This window comes from Equus caballus, chromosome 24, assembly GCF_041296265.1.
Source record: "Equus caballus isolate H_3958 breed thoroughbred chromosome 24, TB-T2T, whole genome shotgun sequence".
NCBI classification, from domain to species: Eukaryota; Metazoa; Chordata; class Mammalia; order Perissodactyla; family Equidae; genus Equus; species Equus caballus.
In genome coordinates this window covers 33,960,823-33,982,636 of record NC_091707.1, presented here as the reverse complement: position 1 = coordinate 33,982,636, position 21,814 = coordinate 33,960,823, and the positions used below count along the sequence as shown (strand labels likewise).

Sequence of the window (21,814 nt, the reverse complement as noted above, 5' to 3'; positions counted from 1 at the left end):
CACATAATAAATCAGCTGTGACAAGAACATGGCTCCAAGCAGGAGGATGCCTTCCCACAGCGTGCTGGTCCTCTCTCCAGATGGCGTCAAGAAGTGCTGACCACGAGCCTCAGCTGGAAGCCTGGTTGAAAATACAGGAGCCTGGGCCCCTCCCCTAGAAAGTCCAGTTCAGGAAGTCCACGTGGGGGCCCAGACATCTGTATTTTTACCTAGCCCCATAGGTGAGGTGAATGACCATTTTTGGGGAGCACTGGTCTAGTTTCCTCCCCAGAGTCGCCAGCCTCTGAGCTCGTTTCTACTGCCTGCATCTCTGGTGAGGGCTTTCCGAGGAAGCAGAGAGCAGAACGGGACTGGGTTTAGGGTTACCCTCCCCAGAAGTCTCAAACGGGCAGTTTATCTGACCCACAGTTTCAAAACAGAGTATAAGAATAATAATAATACAACTTTTGAATTAGTTATCAGCATTTAAAAAACAGATTTCACAAGCCAGACACAGAAACACAAATACTGTATGACTCCACTTATGTGAGGTTTATGCAACAGGCAAATTTGTAAAGACAGAAAGTAGAACAGAGATTATGAGTGGCTGACGGGGGTAAGGGAGGAGTCATTGTTTAACGAGTACAGAGTTGTTGGGGATGAACTAAAGTTTGGATATAGACAGTGGTAACACACAACATTGTGGACGTTTTTGATGTCATTGAATTGTACACTTAAAAAGGGTTACAATGATAAAATTATGTTACATTTATTTTATCACAATAAAAAGAAAACAGATTTCACATAAAAATCTGGAATTCTGGTTTCTCTTTTAAAAAAAGGGGGGGACTGACCATACTGGGTCACACTCTGTGTGTCAACGGCTGGCAGGAGCTGAAGCCACTGCTGTCCTTCAGTGAGACACGTGTTCTCACTTTTGCTGTGACCCCACCAAACTCTAGTGTCACTTCTACTCTGCCCCATGTATATGACCTGGCCGGCCCCCATGAGCATGGGAGGCTGTGTTCCCGTCCCCACCCCATCTCATTTCGGTCCCCACCAGCTCCATTCTGCTCTCCAAGTCCTGTCCGCTCCTCTCTTCTAACGCAAGAGGGGAAGCCAGAGAGTGGGCAGCCGTGAGGGCAGGCACTTTGTGTGCCTTGAGCAACAACAACAACAAAGGAAGAGAACAAGAGTCTGCCTTCACCTCCCCAAACTTCACCCCAACCTTGAAAGGCCTCTGACACTAGAAGATCCCGAATGATAAGCCTGCGTTTTAACAGACCCAAGTGACCATGATTCTGCAAGAAGACTAGGCTGACGGCCCACCTTACAACCCTGGTCCTGAGTCAGCCTCTCTGAGTGATGCCATATGATCAGCTGGTCCAGCAAACACAGCCTCCTCCAGGCTGGCCTCGGTTTCCTAGAGCCCATCTTTATCTGCTAGACTCTGATTTCCAACTGTTCAAAATATGATAGGGTTCAGGACACGCTCCCCAAAATACGACACCTTGGCATGATGAATGTTCGAAGCTGGAGGAGGCTGAGAAAACGGCAGAAGCAGGAAGATGCCTCTGTCCTCCTCTCGCGGGCTGGCCCTTCTTCCCTGAAACAGGCCTCAAAACCCTCCTGTGAGAGGCGCCCTCCCTACACTCAGAGGAAGGGAGCATCCTTATCTCTGAAGACAAAGGGATCCCCCCAAACAGGCCTTGTGCAGTCCCCCCAGTTACATTTACCTCGTACTCCTTACCTAGTCACATCCCTCACGACTGTCCACTCCTCATCAAACCCAGCACAAAAGTACACAGGTCTAACTGTTCCTTCACTACCTCACGAAGAAACAGTAAAGCTCCCATGTCATGTCCTACCTACGTTATGGAAATCTGGATGATTTTTTCCTGTTAGTCTGATTTTGTCACTTCTATTTTTAGACCCACTCAGGCACCCTAAGAGGGTCAAGGAAAACTTTTTCCTCCTCTACAAATAGCATCGTTGCTCTAGCCCTGTGCTGTCCTACCTGGCTATTGCACACATCCCATCCTTGCTGGGAAATGTGGCTTATCTGTTAGTGCAAAATACATGCCAATTTCCAAATCAGTATGAAAAAGAATATAAATATTTCATTAGTAATTTTATTATATAGATTACTTGTTAAAATAATATTTTGGATATATTGGGTTAAATAAAATACAGTACTAAAACTAATTTTGACCTGTTCTTTTTACTTTTTTTTTTTTTTTTTTTGAGGATTAACCCTTAGCTAACATCTGCTGCCAATCCTCCTCTTTTTGCTGAGGAAGACTGGCCCTGAGCTAACATCTGTGCCCATCTTCCTCTACTTTTTATATGTGGGATGCCTGCCACAGCACGGCTTACTGAGCGGTGCCAGGTCCGCACCCGGGATCTGAACTGGTGAACCCTGGTCTGCTGAAGCGGAACGTGCGAACTTAACCATGCAAACTTAACCACTGTACCACTGGGCTGGCCCCCACTTCTGAAAAAATTTATATTTTACCTATTTTTATTGTGGCTACTAGAAAATTTAGTTATGGACGTGGCTTGCAGTAGTGGCTTGCGTTTTCTTTCTATTGGACAGCACTAATTCAACAACCCAGCCAGCTGTGGCTTCTACAGAACTGATTCCGTAAGGTCACTGTATTTTCTTTACCTCGAAAAGCAAACAGATTCACTCCTACTCTGGTTCTGGGTTTTGCGGGACTACGAGCTGCCCAAGAGTCCTTGAGGAAGTGTCAGTGCTGTGGGCTCCGCATCGGGGCTGGAGCTGACTTCAGGCTCTCTTCCAGCTCCCGCATCTCGCTCACCCTGTGCCATGAAGCCATCACCAGACTCCAACACAAAGCCCTCCTCCAACCCTTGCACAGTCACAATGTGTCCACATCACTCAAAACTCCACACAGATCATATTCCCTTGAAACAGTGGAACAAGTGTTGCTACAAACTGCCAGGCTGTTACCACCTGTGCAACTGGTCAGAGCGGACCACAGAAAGGGAACAGCCTGGGCTGCAGTCTCAGACACCCCTTCCCTCTCTCACCCCAGCTCAGGCCTCGCTGGTTTCTTCTTCCCAGAGACTGGAGCCCCTCCTTCTTGTGGAGCTAGGCTCAGAGACAGACTGAGCTCTTTAGCAGTTTACAGCACAGCGGTGGGGAGCCAATGCTGATGCTGGGAACTTCAGAACAGAAGACAGGTGCCAGGCCCTCCAATTCTGGAGAAAACTGCTGGACACTGAAGATACCGGGGCAAAATTTGAACCTCAGAATCCTGCCCTTTTTTTTTTTTAAACAAATGCTTTATCCCTGTGAAGACTCAACATTGGCTATGACAGGCGTGGAGGGGGAGCGGGGTTCACATCTCCCTTCTACCACTCAGCAGCCGTAGGACCCCGGAGAAGGCTGCTGCATTCGTCTAGGTCTCAGTGTCCTCATCTGGAACAATGGGGACAGTTCCACCTACCTCACAGAGCTGAAGAATTAAACCAGGGATGAAAAAGTGCCTTGCACATGGTAAGTGTTCAATAGACATTAGCTTCCATCCCTTCAATTTTCCCATAGCAATTAGGCAAAGCAGATACTAAAAACCTTGTGGAGAACTGAAAAGAAATCCTCTATACTCTGCTCTGTTTTTTGCAGGTTTTTTTCTCATTTTGTTTGTTTGTTTGTTTTGAATCTGAATCTTGGTGCCTGGTAGAATTGAAAAACCCAGTACAGGAACTCTGCCACAGCAAGGACGATCTTTGCAGCCCTCACATAGCATCTGGCCAAAGGCAAGCGCCAGGTAAATGCTTGTTGAATGAATGAATGGAATAGTGGTGTATGCAATGCAAGCAGGGGCTGGTGCACGTGTGGAACACATAAGCAGCCCTAGAACGAGAGGTCAGAGTTAGCAGGGTGCAGGGGTTCTGCTGATCAGTGTGAAGCTGGCAGGCCACGAAGAATTATTCTGCGGAATGACATTTGAAATCTTTGTGGAGCCTTTATTCTCAGCAGCAAAGCTCAAGGTGCTCTGTTAATATTTTTCCTCCACTCAGCCGTGCTTTACTCAGAAAGGTTAGCACACATGCTGAGAAGTGAACCTAGTTATCTCTAGGAGAGGAAGCATAAACAATTCAGCTTTTCCTAATTTTTTTTTAACTTAGCACAACTGGTTAAACCCTAAAGATCAAACTTAAATAGATGGCTCTGTTATACACATACATGCCTTCAGAGTGTTTTCACAGGTAAAATTCTGAGCATTTCCCTACCGGGGTGGGGGCTGGGGGTGGGGACTGCATACTATTCTTTTTAAATTTTAAAGATGGATCTGGTGTTCAATTCCCTCACAGGTGTGTAAGGAGGGCTCTGAATACTACTGGTGTATGCTTTGTGGTTAACAGAAAAAGGGTTGCCTTCTCTGATCTCAGCAGGCCTCCTGAGGACTTCTCCCCGTTAGCTCTCCTGCCTCCCCACACAGCAGGTCTGGGACTGCAGTGGCCTTGTCTGAATCCTGTTCTGCTCATCAGAGGATTCAACACTCAGGAAGCCTGAAGGGTCCTGCCCTTCGCCCCCAGGTTTACCCTCCTAGAAAGGAAAACTCCAGTAGTGTCAAACCCACCAGCAGAGCTGCACAGGGGATGTTAAAATCCACAGTCACATCCCCTTAGAGGGTAGGGAGTTGGCAGATGTCCCTCTCAACCCCTGTTTGTTCATTACCCTGAACCAAAGAACCATCTTGTTTCACCCTCAGACCTCAAATCAATTCAATCTTCAGAACATTCAAAGCTACAGGTGAAAGAAAACTGACTACAGGATTTATGTTGCCTGTTTGTGTGCTAAAGAAGCCCCCTCTGTCGGCTTTCACGGACTGCTTACACTATTACCCCAGAGGCAGGACCTCCCCACTCAGGGAAATGTAGCTCAAGTTACCGGCCTGGTGCTGAAGAGAACAGAATGGAAATTTGCCTTTAGAGAAGATTTGGAAATTTCTGACCCAAATGAGAAATTTAAAGAAAAGGTTAAATTTTCTAAATGCAATGAACAGGTAAGAGAAAACAGGCCTATAAGAAATAAGGGTCACTGGTCCATTTGCCAAACACGTGGCCACAACTACATGTGCTTGGGAAGAAGTGGGACCAGAGGCAGTGGTCCAGGTAAAGGAGTCGTCCATAAAGAGTTGCGCCAAATTATTGGAAAAGGCAATTACATTCAACACACGCCCAACTTTCTGGGTCATAACCACATGGAGATGCAAAGAATTTGAGATTCTCCTTCCAAAATGGAAAGAGAAGGGATTAAGATAGGAGCTTTCCAGGACTTTCCAAGGTTTTTAGGCCTTGGAAATTCAGAGCCCGGTTTCTACTCCATCCTGCTGGACTTGGCTCTAAACCCCAGGGAAGGAGTTTGGCACAAAGCTTTGTTCCCACTGTCCTGGCTTCAGCTGTGAAAAGAAAGAGGTAAGAACAGTGCCCAGCACCACCAGGGCACTGCTCCGCGACTCTCTGCAGGACGGGAGATGCTGACTCTAGGAAAGCTGGCTGCTCAGGCTAAAAACACCTCCCAAATTCTGATGACACCAGAAGAGTCTGACCCCCAAGGGCTGCTTCCTGACAAAGAACAGCTTTCCTAAGTCACAGGTCGAAGCTGATGGACTGACAGGTTCAGTAATGAGATCACATAAACAGCACATGCTCCAGAAGCATGTTTTCTGCTGGGGGAGGAGAAATTGTGGGTGAAAGAAAAGGTCCCCTCCTTTTGTTACCAGGAACCTCTCATACACAGTCACCCAGTCATCACCACTCACTCACACTGTCAGTCACACCCAGCCAGTCACCCAGAGTCAGAAACACTGCTGAAGTCAGAGAACTGCAGGCTCCCACACAATTAGGTACAACCTAAGCCACTCAGTCTCACAATGACATGACGCCCATTGCTCTGAACATCCGCAGATCCTATACCCACCTGATTGCCAAAGACAGCTATGGAGCAGGCTGTTGAAACCTCATTAGCCCCGAACCAGACGGAAGCGATGCGGGAGGGCATGCCCAGGATGAAGACCTGGGCCACAGAGCAGATGACCTGGCCCAGCACGGTGACTGGGAAGAGATGGGGCTTCAGGCTGCCCAACTTCACCCAGGCACCCAGGCAGTTGAGAACCGAGCCGGTGAGGGCAATGGTGCGGAGGCCGAACTTCTCCAGCAGCCAGGCCACTGGCAGGAGAAGAGGGATGTAGGTCAGCATGTAACACATGGACAGCCAGTCGATGGCAAAGGCACTGACCCCGTAGAAGTTCATGAAGATGTTATTGATGGAGCCGTACTGGATCCACTGGAAAGCGTTGCACATGGAGTAGCAGCTGAACACCAGGACCACGGCCCACCGGCGCTTGCTCACCTTGATCACGCTAAGGTCCTCGGGGCAGGAGCTACTGGGATGGGCCAAGACACCTGGTTGGGCTGAGGTACTGGGGTGGGCCGAACTGCTGGGGTACGCAGAGACGCTGGGGTGGATCGAGACGCTGGGGTGGATCGAGACGCTGGGGTGGGCCGAGACGCTGGGGTGGGCCGAGACGCTGGGGTGGGTCGAGACGCTGGGGTCGGACCGGACTGCGGACTCCTGCGCAGGGGTGCCATCGCTCTCCTGTTGGTTGGGATCTTCATTCACCATGACCACAGCCTCTCCTGGAACCCTCGACAGGTGCCGAGGACACCGGCGGTCTTAAGGGACGATGGCCTCGGCTGGTCCCCTAGAGCTGACGAGGCATTTGCCCCGGTCCGTCCACGAATAGACCGAGACCCCAGCCTGCGGAAAAGCCGCGAGCGGGCCTCCCTGCGCTCACCCCCGAGATCCTACTCCCACGTTTCCTTGGCGTCCTCTGTCGCCGACCGCTGTCCCCAAGCCAAGGCAGACGCCTCAGCCGGGTCCTGGCCGTCGGTTCCTGGAGTCGTCCCAGGGCGTCTGGCCGCTTTGAGCCCCTCCGTCCTGGCAGAAGTTCGCTCCTTGCGCAGCCACTTCGCTGGATTCTGTTCGCTGCCGGGCCAGCTAGGGGCCTCGCCCCCTCGGGCGCACGTGACCGCCCCGCCCGGTCCAGCCCGGCGTCCCCCCGCCCCCCCTCCACTCCTGCCCGCCTTCTCCAGCCGGGCTGACCGGGCAGCGCAGTTGTTTCGCCACAACTTGCGGTGCATTCCTCTTACACGCCCCGGGCGCCATGGAAACCGCTGGTTAACCTCCCTCCCACGCACGGCCCCTCAAATTCATTTTCCCCCTCCCGGGGACCCCGCAAATAAGTCTCTCCGCCCTTCCTAGGTGACTCTCCAAAGGAGGCTCCTCCGTGCCGGTCCCCATCCCTGCGCGCGCGCACCGATGCCCGGCGCTCCCAAAGCGCTCGGGAATTCAAGAGGGCTTCCCGACTTTTCCCCGCTAGGCTGGCTCCCAGACTCTCAATGAACTTTTGGCAGAAAGAGAGATTTGTGGATGTCCCGGTCTGGTTGCGCTCCTGGGGTAAAACGGAGTCGCAGAAAGTCGCTGTGCTCCTTGCTTCCCTGCGGACATGGTCTATCTTGGGGAACTCGGGCTGGAACCTGTGAGGGAGGGCTGTTCTTTCCTGATGGACGCCTGGGCGGCCTCCCAGGCAGGGCCCTGAGGGCGGAGGGTGCAGGGGAGCTCGCAGACGTTTAGGATCTAGCGGGGGTGGGTTTGTGGTGACAGGCCCAGCACAGCGCTGCCTCTGGGCGGGGTCTGTAAGTGGTCTTTGCACCCATGTACCCTAGGCTGCCGCCTGCTGGTCTCAGCCCTTTCCAGAGGGTAAGCCCTCAAGTCCTCGCCTCCAGAAAGGCAGGCCTGCAGGGCGGAAGTGCCTGTTTCCACTGATCCCTTTCAGCCCTGGGGAGGGATAAGAGCCCAGCTTCTCCCTGGGTGCAAACACCGGCTTAGGTACTCCTAGGTGTGTGCAGTAATTTAAGGTACTCCACCTCTCTGTGCCTCATGTCTTCATATGTAAAATAAGGACGGTAAAATAGCACGACGCACCTCAGAGTGTTGTTGTGAGGTTTGAACAGTTAAGGCATGAAAGCACTTTGAAAATTCTGGCAGGTTTCTAAGCATTCCGTGAGTGTTGACTACCCTAGGATTAAAAAGCTAATGATTATTATATTGTGCTAAACATGACCACCGCGTGATCTCAGTTAAGGATCACAAGAATCCTGGGATGTAGTTAGTATTGCTTACCTGCATCTTACAGAAAAAAAGACAGCTCGGAGAAGGAAAGTAACTTCATACTTAAGGTGTCAGCTTGCCTGAAGAGCCATCATTCTCACGCGAGTTTGTGTTCATTCAAGCTACAGCCCAGCTGCTCAAGTGTGGTCTGGGGACAGCAGTGTGGGCATGCTCTGGAAGCTTCTTCCAAGGGCAGCAGCCCAGCCCCACCCTGGCCCTACTGAATTAGAGGCTGCATTTTAGAGATCTCCAGGTGATTCGTCTGTTTGCACATTAAAGTTTGAGAGCCTCTGGGTGCCACTGCCTCCCCATGGTTTTCTTTTTTAACCTTCAGACCAAAATGAAGAATTTAAAGCTCTGGGCAGTGGCATTAACTTGGGTTGAGCATTAAAATCACATCCTGAGCTCTTAACATTCCCAATGCCTCAGCCACAGCACAAATCAGGGTCTCTGAGACTGGACCCCGGCACATGCATGTTTAAAGGTCCCCAGGGGACCTCAACATGCAGCCACCTGTGGGCACCTCTGGTGGAATTAGAACCACTGGTTCCCAGGAGAGGGAAGGCTGCTTGGAGGCACCCACTTTTCAGTGGAAATTTGAGGTCTTGGATCATAGTGGGATGTTTGAAGAGGGGACTCAGACCCACCTAAGAATTTCCACACTAGGTCAACATCCCGTCTTCCTGAAATTCCAATGGTGTTTCCCAGCCTTCTCCAGGGAGCACAGAACCTAGGTTCTCCTGGAACCTTCTGAGACCTCTCACTGTTTCTCTTCCCTAGGTCATCAGGGTCCTCTCCCAAAAGCTGCAGAATATATTCTTCACTTCATTTTACTGAAATGGAAACTGAGGCCCACAGAATCACACTGTGTTATCAGGGTCACACAGCTAATTAGCATGAGAACAAGCAACAGCAAGACAGGTTACTCAGTTCGCTCCCATGCAGCCTCTCCCACATGCTCCTCTGGGGCAATGCTTCCATTTGGCGACAAGTCCCAAGGGGTCTAACCCGGGATTCAGCAGTATTTGGGGTCGCCTTTTATGTTGGAGCCTGTGGGATCTATTGTGAGCTCTGGATTCAGTCTACTCAAGATGTGAAGCTTGGGGCTGGCCCCATGGCTGAGTGGTTAAGTTCGCACACCCCTTTTGGCGGCCCAGGGTTTCGCGGGTTGGATCCTGGAGGCGGACATTACACCGCTCATCAAGTCACACTGAGGTGGGGTCCCACATGCCACAACCAGAGGTACCCACAACTAGATATACAACCATGTACTGGAGGGCTTTAGGGAGAAGAAGTTAAAAAAAAAAAGAAGACGAAGATTGGAACAGATGTTAGCTCATATGCCCATCTTTAAAAAAAAAAAAAAATATGAGTCGTTGAAAAAAAAAAAATCTGAAGCTCTGTTCTGCCATTGTCAGCTTTGGGATCTTGGGTAAGTTAATTAACCTCTCTCTCCTTCAGTCTCTGAAACTGCAAAATGAGCATTGAAAATACCTGCCTCATAGGGTTGTTGTGAGAATTAAACAGGATAATGTGTCAATTGTTTTCAATAAGAATATTCTGGCAGCCACAAGGGTGGTGCCGTCTCTTGGCTGATTCCCACCGGGGGGAGGACAGCTATATAGATAGTGGGCAGACAGCACATGGAGAGAAGTATTCTGTATTCATCCTTTGAAAAACATTTATTGAGCAGCTTATTATGTAGTCCATCTATTTAGCTGTATGTCCTATCTATAGGTATCTAGAGATGCACCTTGAAGGGGAAGGAGAAATACGTTTTAGGGATTGCTTCCGGAAAAGGGGCCCTGGTTCTTGGTTCTGTGGCAACTGCCTGTATAAGGAGCTGGAGGGAGCCTCTGGCATTGAATTCAGCCTGTCCTGGGGCTCTGCAGAATGGTGGCAACGTTCGCCCCCTAGAGGCCAACAACAGCTCCAGCAGGGAGAGCACAACTTGGAAGGCAACACATCACAGGAGTATTGACAGCTTTCCACCCAGTCGACAGAGGCTGGAGGTGTGGGAGGCTGGAAGTTGGCTGAGTGCTGGGAAGGCTAAATTGCTAACGAAATGCATCAGGTTGAGACCCTGGATTTGTCCCTCTTAAGAAATACCAAAACTTGCAATTTGTAAAAATGTTGCCCTTACAAATCTTACATGTGTATTTCTATGCGTAATACTGAACACTCACCAATATCCTGTTTGCCTTATCCCCACACTCCCCATGTATTTCTAGCTCCTGATGACTTGTGTGTATCTCTGTATTCAGCGGAGCATTTAGAGAGAGAAGCTACACAGCGCATGCTCTCAACACCTTTTGGGAGAATTGAGTTGAATTACACATTGCCATGAAATTTCAGAAAACTGAGACAAAGAGGAGATCCAATAGGTTTTCAAAGATAAAAACAGGTTTCATGAAATGTTTTCCAAAACAACAGGAACAGAATGTCTTCAGAGTTATCATCGAACCTGGAAACTGGAAGTCAGTGGAAAATGCTTTCTGAAGGAAAACCATTTCCTGCCTAGAATTCTATACCTAAACTACCAAAGAAAAAAGGATGAGAAGAGAATCAAATATTTTCACACATCACATGCAAAGTTTCAAAAAAGGTACTGCCTTAGCCTCTCTTCTAGAAAGCTGCTAAAGGATGTACTCCACCAAAACAAGGGAGGAAATGAGAGGCAGGCGATGAGAATCACCAAGATCATGGGAAGATCCCAGGAGGACAGCCATGGGCTCGGCATAGAAAGCAGTCCATTCAGATTAAAGCTGCTCAAAAGGCTCCAGGGAAGATGTGATGAAGATGATGACACTGATAGAATTGTGTTTGAAAGTACAGCGAGGGAGTCTACATAAATGGGGGAGAATTAGGGGTTGGACCAGTGATAAGTAACACGAAGTATAACTAAATAAATGGGGGCAAGGGGACAAGACTATTAACTCCTGTGGAATGTAAAAGGCATGAAGGAGAGGGGAAAAATCATGATGACCTCGAGTGACTCAGTTGTGAGTAGCATGAACCCAGTCATAATAATGTGAACGCTGAAAGTTGATATAACCAAATATGATAGAAGCATTTCGGGAGGATGGGGGAGTGGGAAGTGGGCACATGTATGTGGTGGAGATGAGGGTGGGGTTAACAGAGCTAAATCTTTGTCTGCCATATTGGAAAGTCAGGAGCTTATTCCTGACAGGGACATAATCAGGAAGGTTCCATATATCCATCTTGTGTAGAGCTATGGAGGTAAATAGAAGAGAATCATCTAATAAGAACTGAAAGCAATTGTCTCAAGGGAGTGGGAATGAGGAAAGAAACTGACATTTTGATACATGTCTCCTTGATTCTTTAAACTATATATAACCTTGGTTATCAAAAAAACTTCAAAAATTTAAAAATAGAAACAAAAGGAATGGCGGTGGACTTGCGTCACCGAGGCCCACAGGTGACGCCTAGGGGTGTGTTCAGTTCCATCATGGAGTTTATGATGTTGGTGCTACAAGTGGGCACCCAAGTCTCCAGCGCTGGGACCTCAGGGATGCTGTGTCCTCCAAAGCTGTGCCAGGCTGTCACCTTGGGGAACCGGGTGTGTGGTCAGAGGCCCTATTACCCACATGCGGGTCTTGCTTGTCCTTCTCTGAACTTCTTTCTGCTTCTAGTGACCTTCTCCCTTGGAGATTCTGTGGAGGTCTTATCCCTTCTACTGAGGCCTCACCTCTGTGCCATCATCCAAAGACCACAACAAGGTCTCCTCTTCTGGAATCCTCTCTGTCAGGGAATGGCACTGCCAGCTCCGGGTCAGCCAAACCCAAACGCCAAGAACTCCCCAGAACCTCCCTTTCCTCCTTCTCAGTGTCCCCTGGGCGTTGATCTCCTCACCATCTTCCCTCCTCTCCTTTTCCTTCGACATCACCTTGTGCAGACTCTCGTGGCATCTCCCCTTGGTCCTGCGACCCCCTCCTCCTTGTTCTTCCTCCTCCAGTTCACGACCACACCACTTTCCAGGGCTTCCCAATTCCCTTCAGGCCTCTGCCCTGCCTCCACTCCTCCAGTGGCCGCCCCTAGCTTGCAGAAGTTCACACTCCTCAGAGGAGCACACAAGGCCTTTGTGATGTCTCTCTGGCCACCTCTCCCACCACTGCCCACTCCCACCTTCACGCCAGGCAGCTGGAACCACCTGCAGCTCCCCACAAGCACTGTGAACACATCATGCCCTGCACTTGTCATCCTTCACAATGCGGGACAAGCATCCCCTCCTCCAGGAAGCCTTCCCAGATGCCCTAAGTGTAATTCAGAGGCTTCATTCACACCTTGGATGTACTCCTTCACAGTGACTCCTGGCACACTACATCATGAGTGTTTCTTAACCTCTTCAAGTCATCCACTTACCGTGAGTTCCTCCAGCCTGTGGACCGTGTCCTACTCACATTCAAAGCCCAGCCTCTGGCTCGACATGTGGCCCACAGAAGGGACACGAAGGCATGATTGCCCTGAGCCCTGGGATGCAACTCCTGGATGAGTCCCACCTCCAGAAGGCCTCAACCTGAGGGAAAACACTTGCAGCTTGTTCTGAATGCTCGTATCTCCTTCATTTCTTAGGTTTGCCTTGTTCTTTTCTGAGGTGCCTCCCCCATGGGGTTTGGACCCCAGGGCCACGTCTCCCGGAGTCCACAGGGCAGGACGGCGGGGAGGGCATTCCTGTGCTGAGCGGGATTCTGGATGCCTTCCCCTCTGGGGTCCCCTCAGTTGAGAGGGTCTCGGGGTCTGTCCTGGAAGGGACTGTGGTCAGGCTGTGCCGAGGCCTTGGGGAGAAGGAGCCTCGCTCTCCTTAGAAGGGAGCACAGGAGGAGAGCCCCCGCCTGGACACGGAGACGCGGGCTCTGTCCCGGAGGCAGTGCTGGAAATCGCTGTCTCAGTTCCCTGGAAATACACGGCTGTATCCAGAGAGGCCTCGGACGGTATTCATTCTTCACTGAAGAAAAGGTCCACATCCGCGGGTCACAGTTTATTTCCTCAGCTCTCCGCACTTGGGTGTGTTCATGGGTGTCCCCCATGTTATTCTTCATACCTTTTTATGTATTTTAAATGCTTCTCAATAAGTAGAAAACAAAGAAACATGCTGCATAAACTTGAGAAAGACCTAAGGAAAAAATATGAGTCAGAGGAAGGAGCTATTAAACAGCTTATTTTTGCATAATCTATAGAAAGCCTGAGGTGTGAGGCTTTCTTTGCAGAGCGAAACACAGGACCTGTGGTGGCAGGAGGTTTGCTGATTGCCAGGGCCACAGTTAAAGCACATGGGTGACAAAGCAGAGAGGTGCTGACGGGCAGGGTTATGTGATGTGGGAGCCAGAGTGTGAGAGAAAAGACACCCAGAATCCTGTGGTTCAGCCGCTCAGTTTGTGGGGGAAGACACCCCGGCCCGGGGAGCTGTCTTTACCGTGATGCATTTATTCACACAGCCGGCCCCTGCAGGCCAAGCACTGTGCTGGGTGTCGGGGAAACAAACACAGCAAAGGCAGTGGTCCTAGCCCTCCCGGAGTCCACACACTGCGGCTGAGACAGACACGTGAGCAAATTGTTGCAGTGAGGCACCATAAATGCGTGGTAGATGTCCACTCTGCTTCATGGACTGACAGAGTGGGGAGCCCGAGAGGGCCTCTCAGACATGTTTGAATGGAGTCTGGAGGAGGACGTGAGACTCAGCCAGGCCCTGTGGCTGGTGTTGGGGTTCAGTGGTGAGGGAAACAATCATTGTCTCTCCCTGTTCTCATGGAGCTTGCAGTCTAGTTGGGAGGACAACTGTCAATCAAACGCTCCCACAGGGGTAAGTTAAACTGTGATAAGGGCCGTGAGGGTTATTTGTAAGAATTTGTAAAGAAGGACAGATGAGCTAGATCCTAAGAAAGAGTGGGAACTAATTGGGTGAAAGAGAGGGGAAGGGCATCCAGGCAGAGAGAACAGTTGGTGCAAAGGCCCTGAGCCAGGAGGGAGCAGGGCCCTTCCAGGAGTTGAACCAAGTCATTGTGGCTGGAGCAGAGTGAGCGGAGGGCAAGGCAAGAGAGAGAGGCAGCCGCTGGATGGTGTAGACGTTTTGTACTTTATCCTAAGAGCTAAGGGGAGCCCCTAAGAGGTTTTAAGCAGGTGAGGGACATTGTCACATTTGTCACCTGGACCGGATACTCTGGCTGCTTCGTGGAGAAGTCATGAGGTCGGGGGTGAGCATGGGGACACCGAGGGGAGAATGGAGTTTTAGAACTGAACTCGGGCAGTGATGCAGGGTGGGGAGGGGTGGGCAGGGCAGCGGTGGGGGTGGACTGCATAGGATGGTGGACGAGGAAGGACGAAGCTAGGAGTCAGCATGGTGACAGCTTCAGCCTGTGAATAGTGCAGAGAGAGAAACCACGTTCTGAAGGAAAAGCGCCCTATGTTATTAACACTCCTGCCTCTGGTTCCTCTCTCCTCTTCCTTTACTCGCCCTCCACCCCTTCCTACAGCTGCCTCAGGCACGGCGAGGTCAAGAGGCCAGAGAAGCTGCTTTCAATTCAGAGTGTGAATTCCCACAAAAGTCCAGTCATGGAATGTCATGGATTTTCATGGAAACTACCCAGTCCTGAATTCCTGCTCTCCTCTTTCCCTCTTTGCCATCACGCGCCCTCCAGGCTGCAAGCAGGACGCTGGCTCAGGTTCTCCCTAATTCTGTGAATAAACAGAATAATTAGAAAGAAACAAACAAGTGCCAAATGAAACCTGAGTCTTCATGGATTTCCTTCAAGCCTTCCCAAGTCCACAGTGGTGTGAAGCCCCCACGCTGCGTGCCATCAGCCACCCTGAGTCTGAGTTGTCCAGAGAGCGCTGCCTGGTGTCTCAGCTGGGGAAAGCAAGGGTGCTGGCTGGACCCAGTGTTTTCAGTAGTCGTTTCTCTTCACTGTTGCATTGATTCCAAGTGACAGATACGCAACCTGAACCAGCCCCTGAGAACACTGGGGCTGCTCACAGACGTCAGGGAGGAGGGGACCGGTGCAGTGGCAGAAAGGGCTGTGGTCTCACATGGTAGAAGGAGCAAGGGAGCTCTCTGAAGTCTCTTTTATTTTCTGGGGTTTTTTTTAATTATTGTATTGAGATTGTAATGTTCTATAACATTGTGTTATGTCGGGTGTACATTACTGTGTATCAGTTTCTGTATAGAATTCATCGTGCTCCCCCCTAGTACTCTAATTTTTATGTGTCACCGTACATGTGTCCCTTTACCCCTTTCGCCCACCCCCAAGCCCCTTCCCCTCTGGTAACTACTAATCTGTTCTCTTTATCCATGGGTTTATCTCCCACATATAAGTGAAATCATGTGCTATTTGTCTTTCTCTGTCTGGCTTATTTCACTTAACATCATACCCTCAAGGTCCATCCATATTGTTGCAAGTGGGACGATTTTGTCTTTTTTTTTTCACTGCTGAGCAGTATTCCATAGTCTATATTTCCCACATCTTCTTTATCTATTCATCTGTAGAAGGGCACTTGGGTTGCTTCCACATCTTGGCTATTGTGAATAATGCTGCAGTCAACATAGGGGTGCACAAATCTCTGTGGGTCATTGATTTCAAGTTCTTTGGATAAATACCCAGTAGTGGCATAGCTGGATCGTATGGTATTTCTATGTTTAACTTTTTGAGACATCTCTGTAGTGGCTGAACCAGTATGCATTCCCACCAGCAGCGTATGAGGGCTTTTTTCTTCACATCCTCTCCAACATTTGTTATATTTTGTCTTGTTAATTATAGCCGTTCTCACAGGCGTAAGCTGATATCTCATTGTAGTTTTGATTTGCATTTCCCTAATAATTAGTGATGTTGAACATCTTTTCATGTGCCTGTTTCCATGTCTGTTCATATCCTCTGTCCATTTTTTGATCTGGTGGTTTGTTTTTTGTTGTTGAGTTTTATGAGTTCTTCGTATATTGTCAGATATGTGATTTGCAAATATTTTCTCCCAGTTGGTGGGTTATCTTTTCATTTTGTTCATGGGTTCCTTTGCCTTGCAGAAACTTTTTAATATGACGTAGTCCCATTTGTTAATTTTTTCTTTTGTTTCCCTACCTGGGGAGACACGGTATTTCAAAATATGCTGCTAAGACTGATGTCAAAGAGCGTACTATCTATATTTTCTTTTAGGAGTTTTATGGTTTCAGGTCTTACATTCAAGTCTTTAATCCATTTTGAGTCAATTTTTGTGTATGGCATAAGATAACGGTCTACTTTCATTCTTTTGCATGTGGCTGTCCAGTTTTCCCAACACCATTCATTGAAGAAATTCTCCTTTCACCATAACTTCTTGGCTCCTTTGTCAAAGATTAACTGTGTGTAGATGTGTGGTTTTATTTCTTTCGATTCTGTTCCATTGATCTCTTTGTCTGTTTTTGTGCTGGTACCATGCTGTTTGGATTACTATAGCTTTGGAGTATATTTAAAAGTCTGGGATTTTGATGCCTCCAGTTTTGTGTTTCTTTCTCAGGATTGCTTTGGCTTTTGGGGTCTTTTGTTGATCCATATAAGTTTTCAGATTCTTTGTTCTATTTCCATGACAAGTGTCATCGGAATTCTGATTGGGATTGCATTGAATCTGTAGATTGCTTTAGGTAATATCGACATTTGAACTATGTTTGTTCTTCCAATCAATGAGCATGGAATATCTTTCCATTTCTTTATAGCTTCTTGAATATCTTTCAATAATGTGTTATAGTTTTCAGAGTATAGGTCTTTCACTTCTTTGGTTAAATTTATTCCGAGATATCTTATTCTCTTTGTTGCAGTGGTAAATGGGATTGTGCTCTTGACTTCCCTTTCTGCTAGTTAGTTATTAGTGTGTAGAAATGCAACTGATTTTTGTCAGTTGATTTTGTACCCTTCAACTTAGTTGTTGATTATTTCTATTAGTTTTCTTATGGATTCTTTAGGGTTTTCTGTATACAGAATCATGTCATCTGCAAACAACAAGAGTTTCAGTTCTTCCTTTCCAATACGGATTCCTTTTATTTCTTTTTCTAGTGTAATTGCTGTGGCCAAAACCTCCAGTACTATGTTGAACAGGAGTGGTGAGAGTGGGCACCCTTGTCTTGTTCCTGTTCTCGGAGGGATGGCCTTCAGTTTTTCCCCACTGTGTGTGATGTTGGCTATGGGTTTGTCATATATGGCCTTTATTATGTTGAGGTACTTTCCTTCTATCCCCTTGTTATTGAGATTTTTATCATAAATGGATGTTGGATCTTGTCAAAACCTTTGTCTGCATCTATTGAGATGATCATGTGATTTTTATTCCTCATTTTGTTAATGTGGTGTATCACGCTGATTGATTTGTGGATGTTGAACCATCACTGTGTCCCTGGTACAAATTACTCTTGATGTTGGTGTATGATCCTGGTGTATTGCTGTATTCAGTTTGCCAATACTTTGTTGTGCATTTTTGCATCTATGTTCATCAGCACCATTGGCCCGTAATTTTCCTTCTTTGTGTTGTACTCGTCTGGTTTTGGTATCAGGGTGATGTTGGCCTCATAGAATGAGTTAAGAAGCATTCCATCTTCTTCAATGTTTTGGAATAGTTTGAGAAGGATAAGTGTTAAATCTTCTTTGTGTGGTAGAATTCTCCGGAGAAGCCATCTGGTCCTGGATTTTGTTTTTTTTCAGACGTTTCTGATTAGTTACCATGTCCTTACTTGTGATTCTGTTTCTTCTTGATTCAGTTTTGGGAGGTTGCATGAGTCTAAGAATTTACCCATTTCTTCTAGGTTATGCACTTTGTGGGCATATAGTTTTTCATAGTATTCTCTTATAATCCTTTGTATTTGTGCAGTTTCTGTTGTAATTTCTCCTCTTTAGTTTCTAATTTTATGTATTTCAAGCTTCTCTCTTTTTTTATCAGGAGTCTTCCTAAGGGTTTGCTAATTTTGTTTATCTTCTCAAATAACCAGTTCTTCATTTCATTGATCCTTTCTACTGTTTTTTGGTCTGTATTTCACTTATTTCTCTTCTCATTTTTATTATTTCTCTCCTGCTAACTCTGGGCGTTGTTTGTTCTTCTTTTTCTAGTTCTGTTAGGTGCAGTTTAAGATTACTTTTTTTGAGATTTTTCTTCTTTGTTGAGGTTGGCCTGTATTGCTATGAATTTCCCTTTTATAACCACTTTCGCTATATCCCATACGAGTTGGTATGTTGTATTTTCATTTTCATTTGTCTTGAGGTATTTTTTAATTTCTCTTTTGATCCCTTCATTTATCCAGTTGTTGTTCAGTAACATGTTTAGTATCCACGTATTTGTGACTTCCCAGCTTTTTTCTTGTAGCTGCTTTCTAGCTTCATAGCATTGTGGTTGGAAAAGATCCTTGACGTGATTTCAATCTTGTGAAATTTATTGAGGCTTGCTTTGTTTCAACATATGGTCTATCTTTGATAGTGTTCCATGTTCACTTGAGAAGAATGTGTATTCAACTGTTTTGGGTGGAATGCTCTCTATATACCTATTAAATCTATCTCCTCAAGTGTTTCATTTAAATCCACTATTTCCTTGTTGACTTTCTGTCTGGATGATCTATAAATTGACGTAAGTGGGGTGTGGAGGTACCCTACTATTATTGTGTTCCTATAAATTTCTCCCTTTAGGTCTGTTAATAGTTGCTTTATATACTTTGGTGCTCCTATGTTAGGTGCATATATATTTATAAGTGTTACGTCTTCTTGGTGGAGTGCCCCTTTTGTCATTATATACTGCCCCTCTTTTCCTCTCATTGCCTTTCTTATCTTGAAGTCTACTTTGTCTGATATAAGGATGGCAACACCTGCTTTCTTTGGCTGGCCATTTCCTTAGAGTATCATCTTCCATCATTCACTCCAAGCCTGTGTCTGTCTTTAGAGCTGAGATGTGTTTCCTGGAGGCAGCATATTGTTGAGTTTTATTTTCTAATCCATCCAGCTACTCTATGCCTTTGATTGGAGAATTCAATCTATTTACATTTCGAGTGATTATTGATATATGAGGGCTTACTACTGCCATTTTATCTCTTGTTTTCCAGTTGCTCTATATTTCCATTGTTTCTCTTCCTCTGTATTTCTGACTGCTGTTTCAGTTTGGTGGTTTTCCATGGAAGTTTTCTCAGTTTCGTCTTTTTTTATGAATTGTGGCTCTGCGCTACTTTTTGTTCAGTGGTTTCCATGAGGTTTGTATAAAAGATCTCGTAGATAAGATAATCCATTTTCTGAGATAAGACAGCCTCTTATCTCCATTAGCCTAAGCAAGTTCCATCTGTTTCTTCTCCCTCTTCTGAGTTATTGTTGGCACAAATTATTCTGTCTTCTGTTGTGAATTTGTGACTGAGTTGAAGTGTTCATAGTTACTTTTGATGCTTTCCTTCCCTTTGTTTTTTAAGTTATCATTAAGTATTTGCCACCCTGTTTTGAAAGAGAGCTGATTTCTGATTTGTGTGTCTATTTATCTCCTTCCTTAAAGCTTGGTAGACCTTTGCCTTTTTGTTTCAGGTCTAAGGGCTTTCTTCTTCATTTCTTGTAGGGCAGGTCTAGTAGTGATGAAGTCTCTCAGCTTGTGTTTATCTAGGAAAGCTCTTATTTCTCCATCGTATCTGAAGGATAGTTTTGCTGGAGAGAGTATTCTTGGCTGAAAGTTTTTGTCTTTAAGTAGTTTGAATACATCATTCCATTCTCTCCTAGCCTGTAAGGTTTCTGCTGAGAAACATGGTGAAAGCCTGATTGTGATTCCTTTTATGTTATTTTCTTCTGCCTTGCTGCCCTTAATATTTTTTCTTTGCCATTGACTTTTGCCAGTTTTAATAGTATATGCCTTGGAGAAGGTCTTTTAGCATTGATGTGATTAGGAGTTCTATTGGCTTCATGTATTTGTAAGTCCAGGTTCTTCCCCAGGTTTGGGAAGTTCTCAGGTATTATTTCTTTGAACAAGCTCTCTGCCCCTTTCTTCCTCTCTTCTCCCTCTGGAAAGCTATAATCCTTATGTTGCTTTTTTTAATTGAGTTGGATATTTCTTGAAGACTTCCTTCATTTTTTTAAAATCTTAGTTCTCTCTCCTCCTCCACCTGCAGCATTTCTATATAGCTATCCTCTAAATCACTAATTCTTTCCTCCATAATGTCAGCTCTCTTTCATAATTCTAGATCTTTTAAATCTTCTTAGTTGTGTTCTTCCTATCCAAAATTTCTGCTTGGTTTTTTTTCCCCAGAGTTTCAATCTCTTTGGTGAAGTATTCCTTTTTCTCATTAATTTTATTCCTGAGCTCATTGAACTATCTTTCTGAATTTTCTTCTAACTCTGAGTTTTCTTATGACAGCTATTTTGAATTATCTGTCATTTAGATTGTAAAGTTCTGTGAATTCAAGGTTGGTTTCTGGAGATTTGTCATTTTCCATCTGCTTTGAATTCTTGCTGTAGTTTCTCATGGTGTTTGATGAACTCATCTTTTGCCAGCGCGTTTGTTGTAGTATCAAGTCATAGGTTCGACCAGCTACCACTGGGGGGGGGAAGCAGGAGTAGTGTTTTCTGATCCCACCTCATCTGCTGGAGATGTAGGGTACAGTGTGTGCTCCCACAGACCAAGAAAGTTTTTGCCTGTGGGCTCCTGGCTGCTTCCCCCTCTTCTTACATTTGCACCAAAGCACCTTCCCAATTATGCAGCTGCAGCAGAACTTGGGGTGCTCACACCAGCAAGGAAAGTGTTCACATGCACACAGATATCTGCCACATCCTCTTCTTACTGTTGCACTGGCCGCTGTGCTTCATGGGTGGGCTTCATTGCAGGGTCCAAGCCTGGGCCACTTAGTGGGACTGCAGTGGCATGGTGGGCTCTCCCACTGGCCAGGAAAGCATTCATGTGCATACACAGGGCTTCCAGGGAAGATCTGGGGAGTGCTCACCTACTCCACCACTTCCTGCATAGCCAGTGCTTCCACCTTCAGATGTATAGCTGTGTGGGTCTCTCAGGCATCCTGTTGTGCTGTGTGGGTATCCTGCATTGGTCAATGAATGTCCGTTTAGTTGTAATTCAAAAAGGGAGAGATAAAGGGAACAGCACAAACCGCCATGTTGGTGACATCACTACCTCTCTGAAGTCTCCTTTATAAGGGCACTGATCCCATTCATGAGGGCTCCACCCTCAGGACCCCATCACCTCCCAAAGGCCCACCTCCCAACACTATTATCTATAGGTTGGATTTCCACGTATGAATTTTGAGGGGACACAGAGAGTCCACTGCATCCTGCATGTCCGCTTTCCTTTTCTGTCTTCCTAAAGATTAGTTTTCTCCATGCTGGGGATTCACCTCTTCACAGCTTTAACAGTGTGAGAGAGGCTGCCCTGCTTTTCTGTGCTAAATACAAACTCTCAGATGCCCATTCCTGGACCCATTGACCGTGACCATGGGGGCAAGGGTGCAGCTGCCAAGGGGGCCATATTGAGGTGGCAGAGGGGCAGTTTCCAGGAATAGAGGAGCTATTAACCAGGCAGATAAGATGATCAGTGGCTTCCACGACCATTAACTCATATGGATCAAGAATCATGTACCTTTAGAGATGAGGTAAGATTTGGCACTCTCACTGCTGCAGGCCAGGTTCGTTTTCCAGT

At 47.0% G+C, this 21,814-nt stretch overlaps 2 protein-coding genes across 4 annotated transcripts in view; one reads left to right on the top strand and one right to left on the bottom strand.

The window, feature by feature from the left end:
• The window catches only part of FLVCR2 (FLVCR choline and putative heme transporter 2), a 55,047-nt gene extending 48,010 nt beyond the window's left edge, over positions 1-7,037 (bottom strand). For 2 of the 3 annotated variants that reach the window (XM_023628144.2, XM_070250221.1), the window contains exon 1: positions 5,933-7,023. In XM_023628144.2, coding sequence (XP_023483912.2) covers positions 5,933-6,637 — 705 coding nt within the window. In that variant the 5' untranslated portion in view covers positions 6,638-7,023. Of the gene's footprint in view, positions 1-5,932 lie in introns of all 3 variants that reach the window. The other variant, XM_001491139.5, reaches the window with a different exon arrangement.
• A 4,486-nt stretch (positions 7,038-11,523) lies between these two features.
• On the top strand, positions 11,524-14,923 carry LOC138920668 (uncharacterized). The gene is made up of 2 exons (XM_070250222.1): positions 11,524-13,210; positions 14,677-14,923. The coding sequence occupies exon 1, from the start codon at positions 11,592-11,594 to the stop codon at positions 12,696-12,698; it is 1,107 nt and encodes a 368-aa protein (XP_070106323.1). The 5' UTR covers positions 11,524-11,591; the 3' UTR covers positions 12,699-13,210; positions 14,677-14,923.
• The last annotated feature ends 6,891 nt before the right edge of the window (positions 14,924-21,814 follow it).

Coding starts and splice junctions, on each gene's coding strand:
- LOC138920668 (XM_070250222.1), top strand. CDS start 11,592: ATGGCGGTGGACTTGCGTCACCGAGGCCCACAGGTGACGCCTAGGGGT.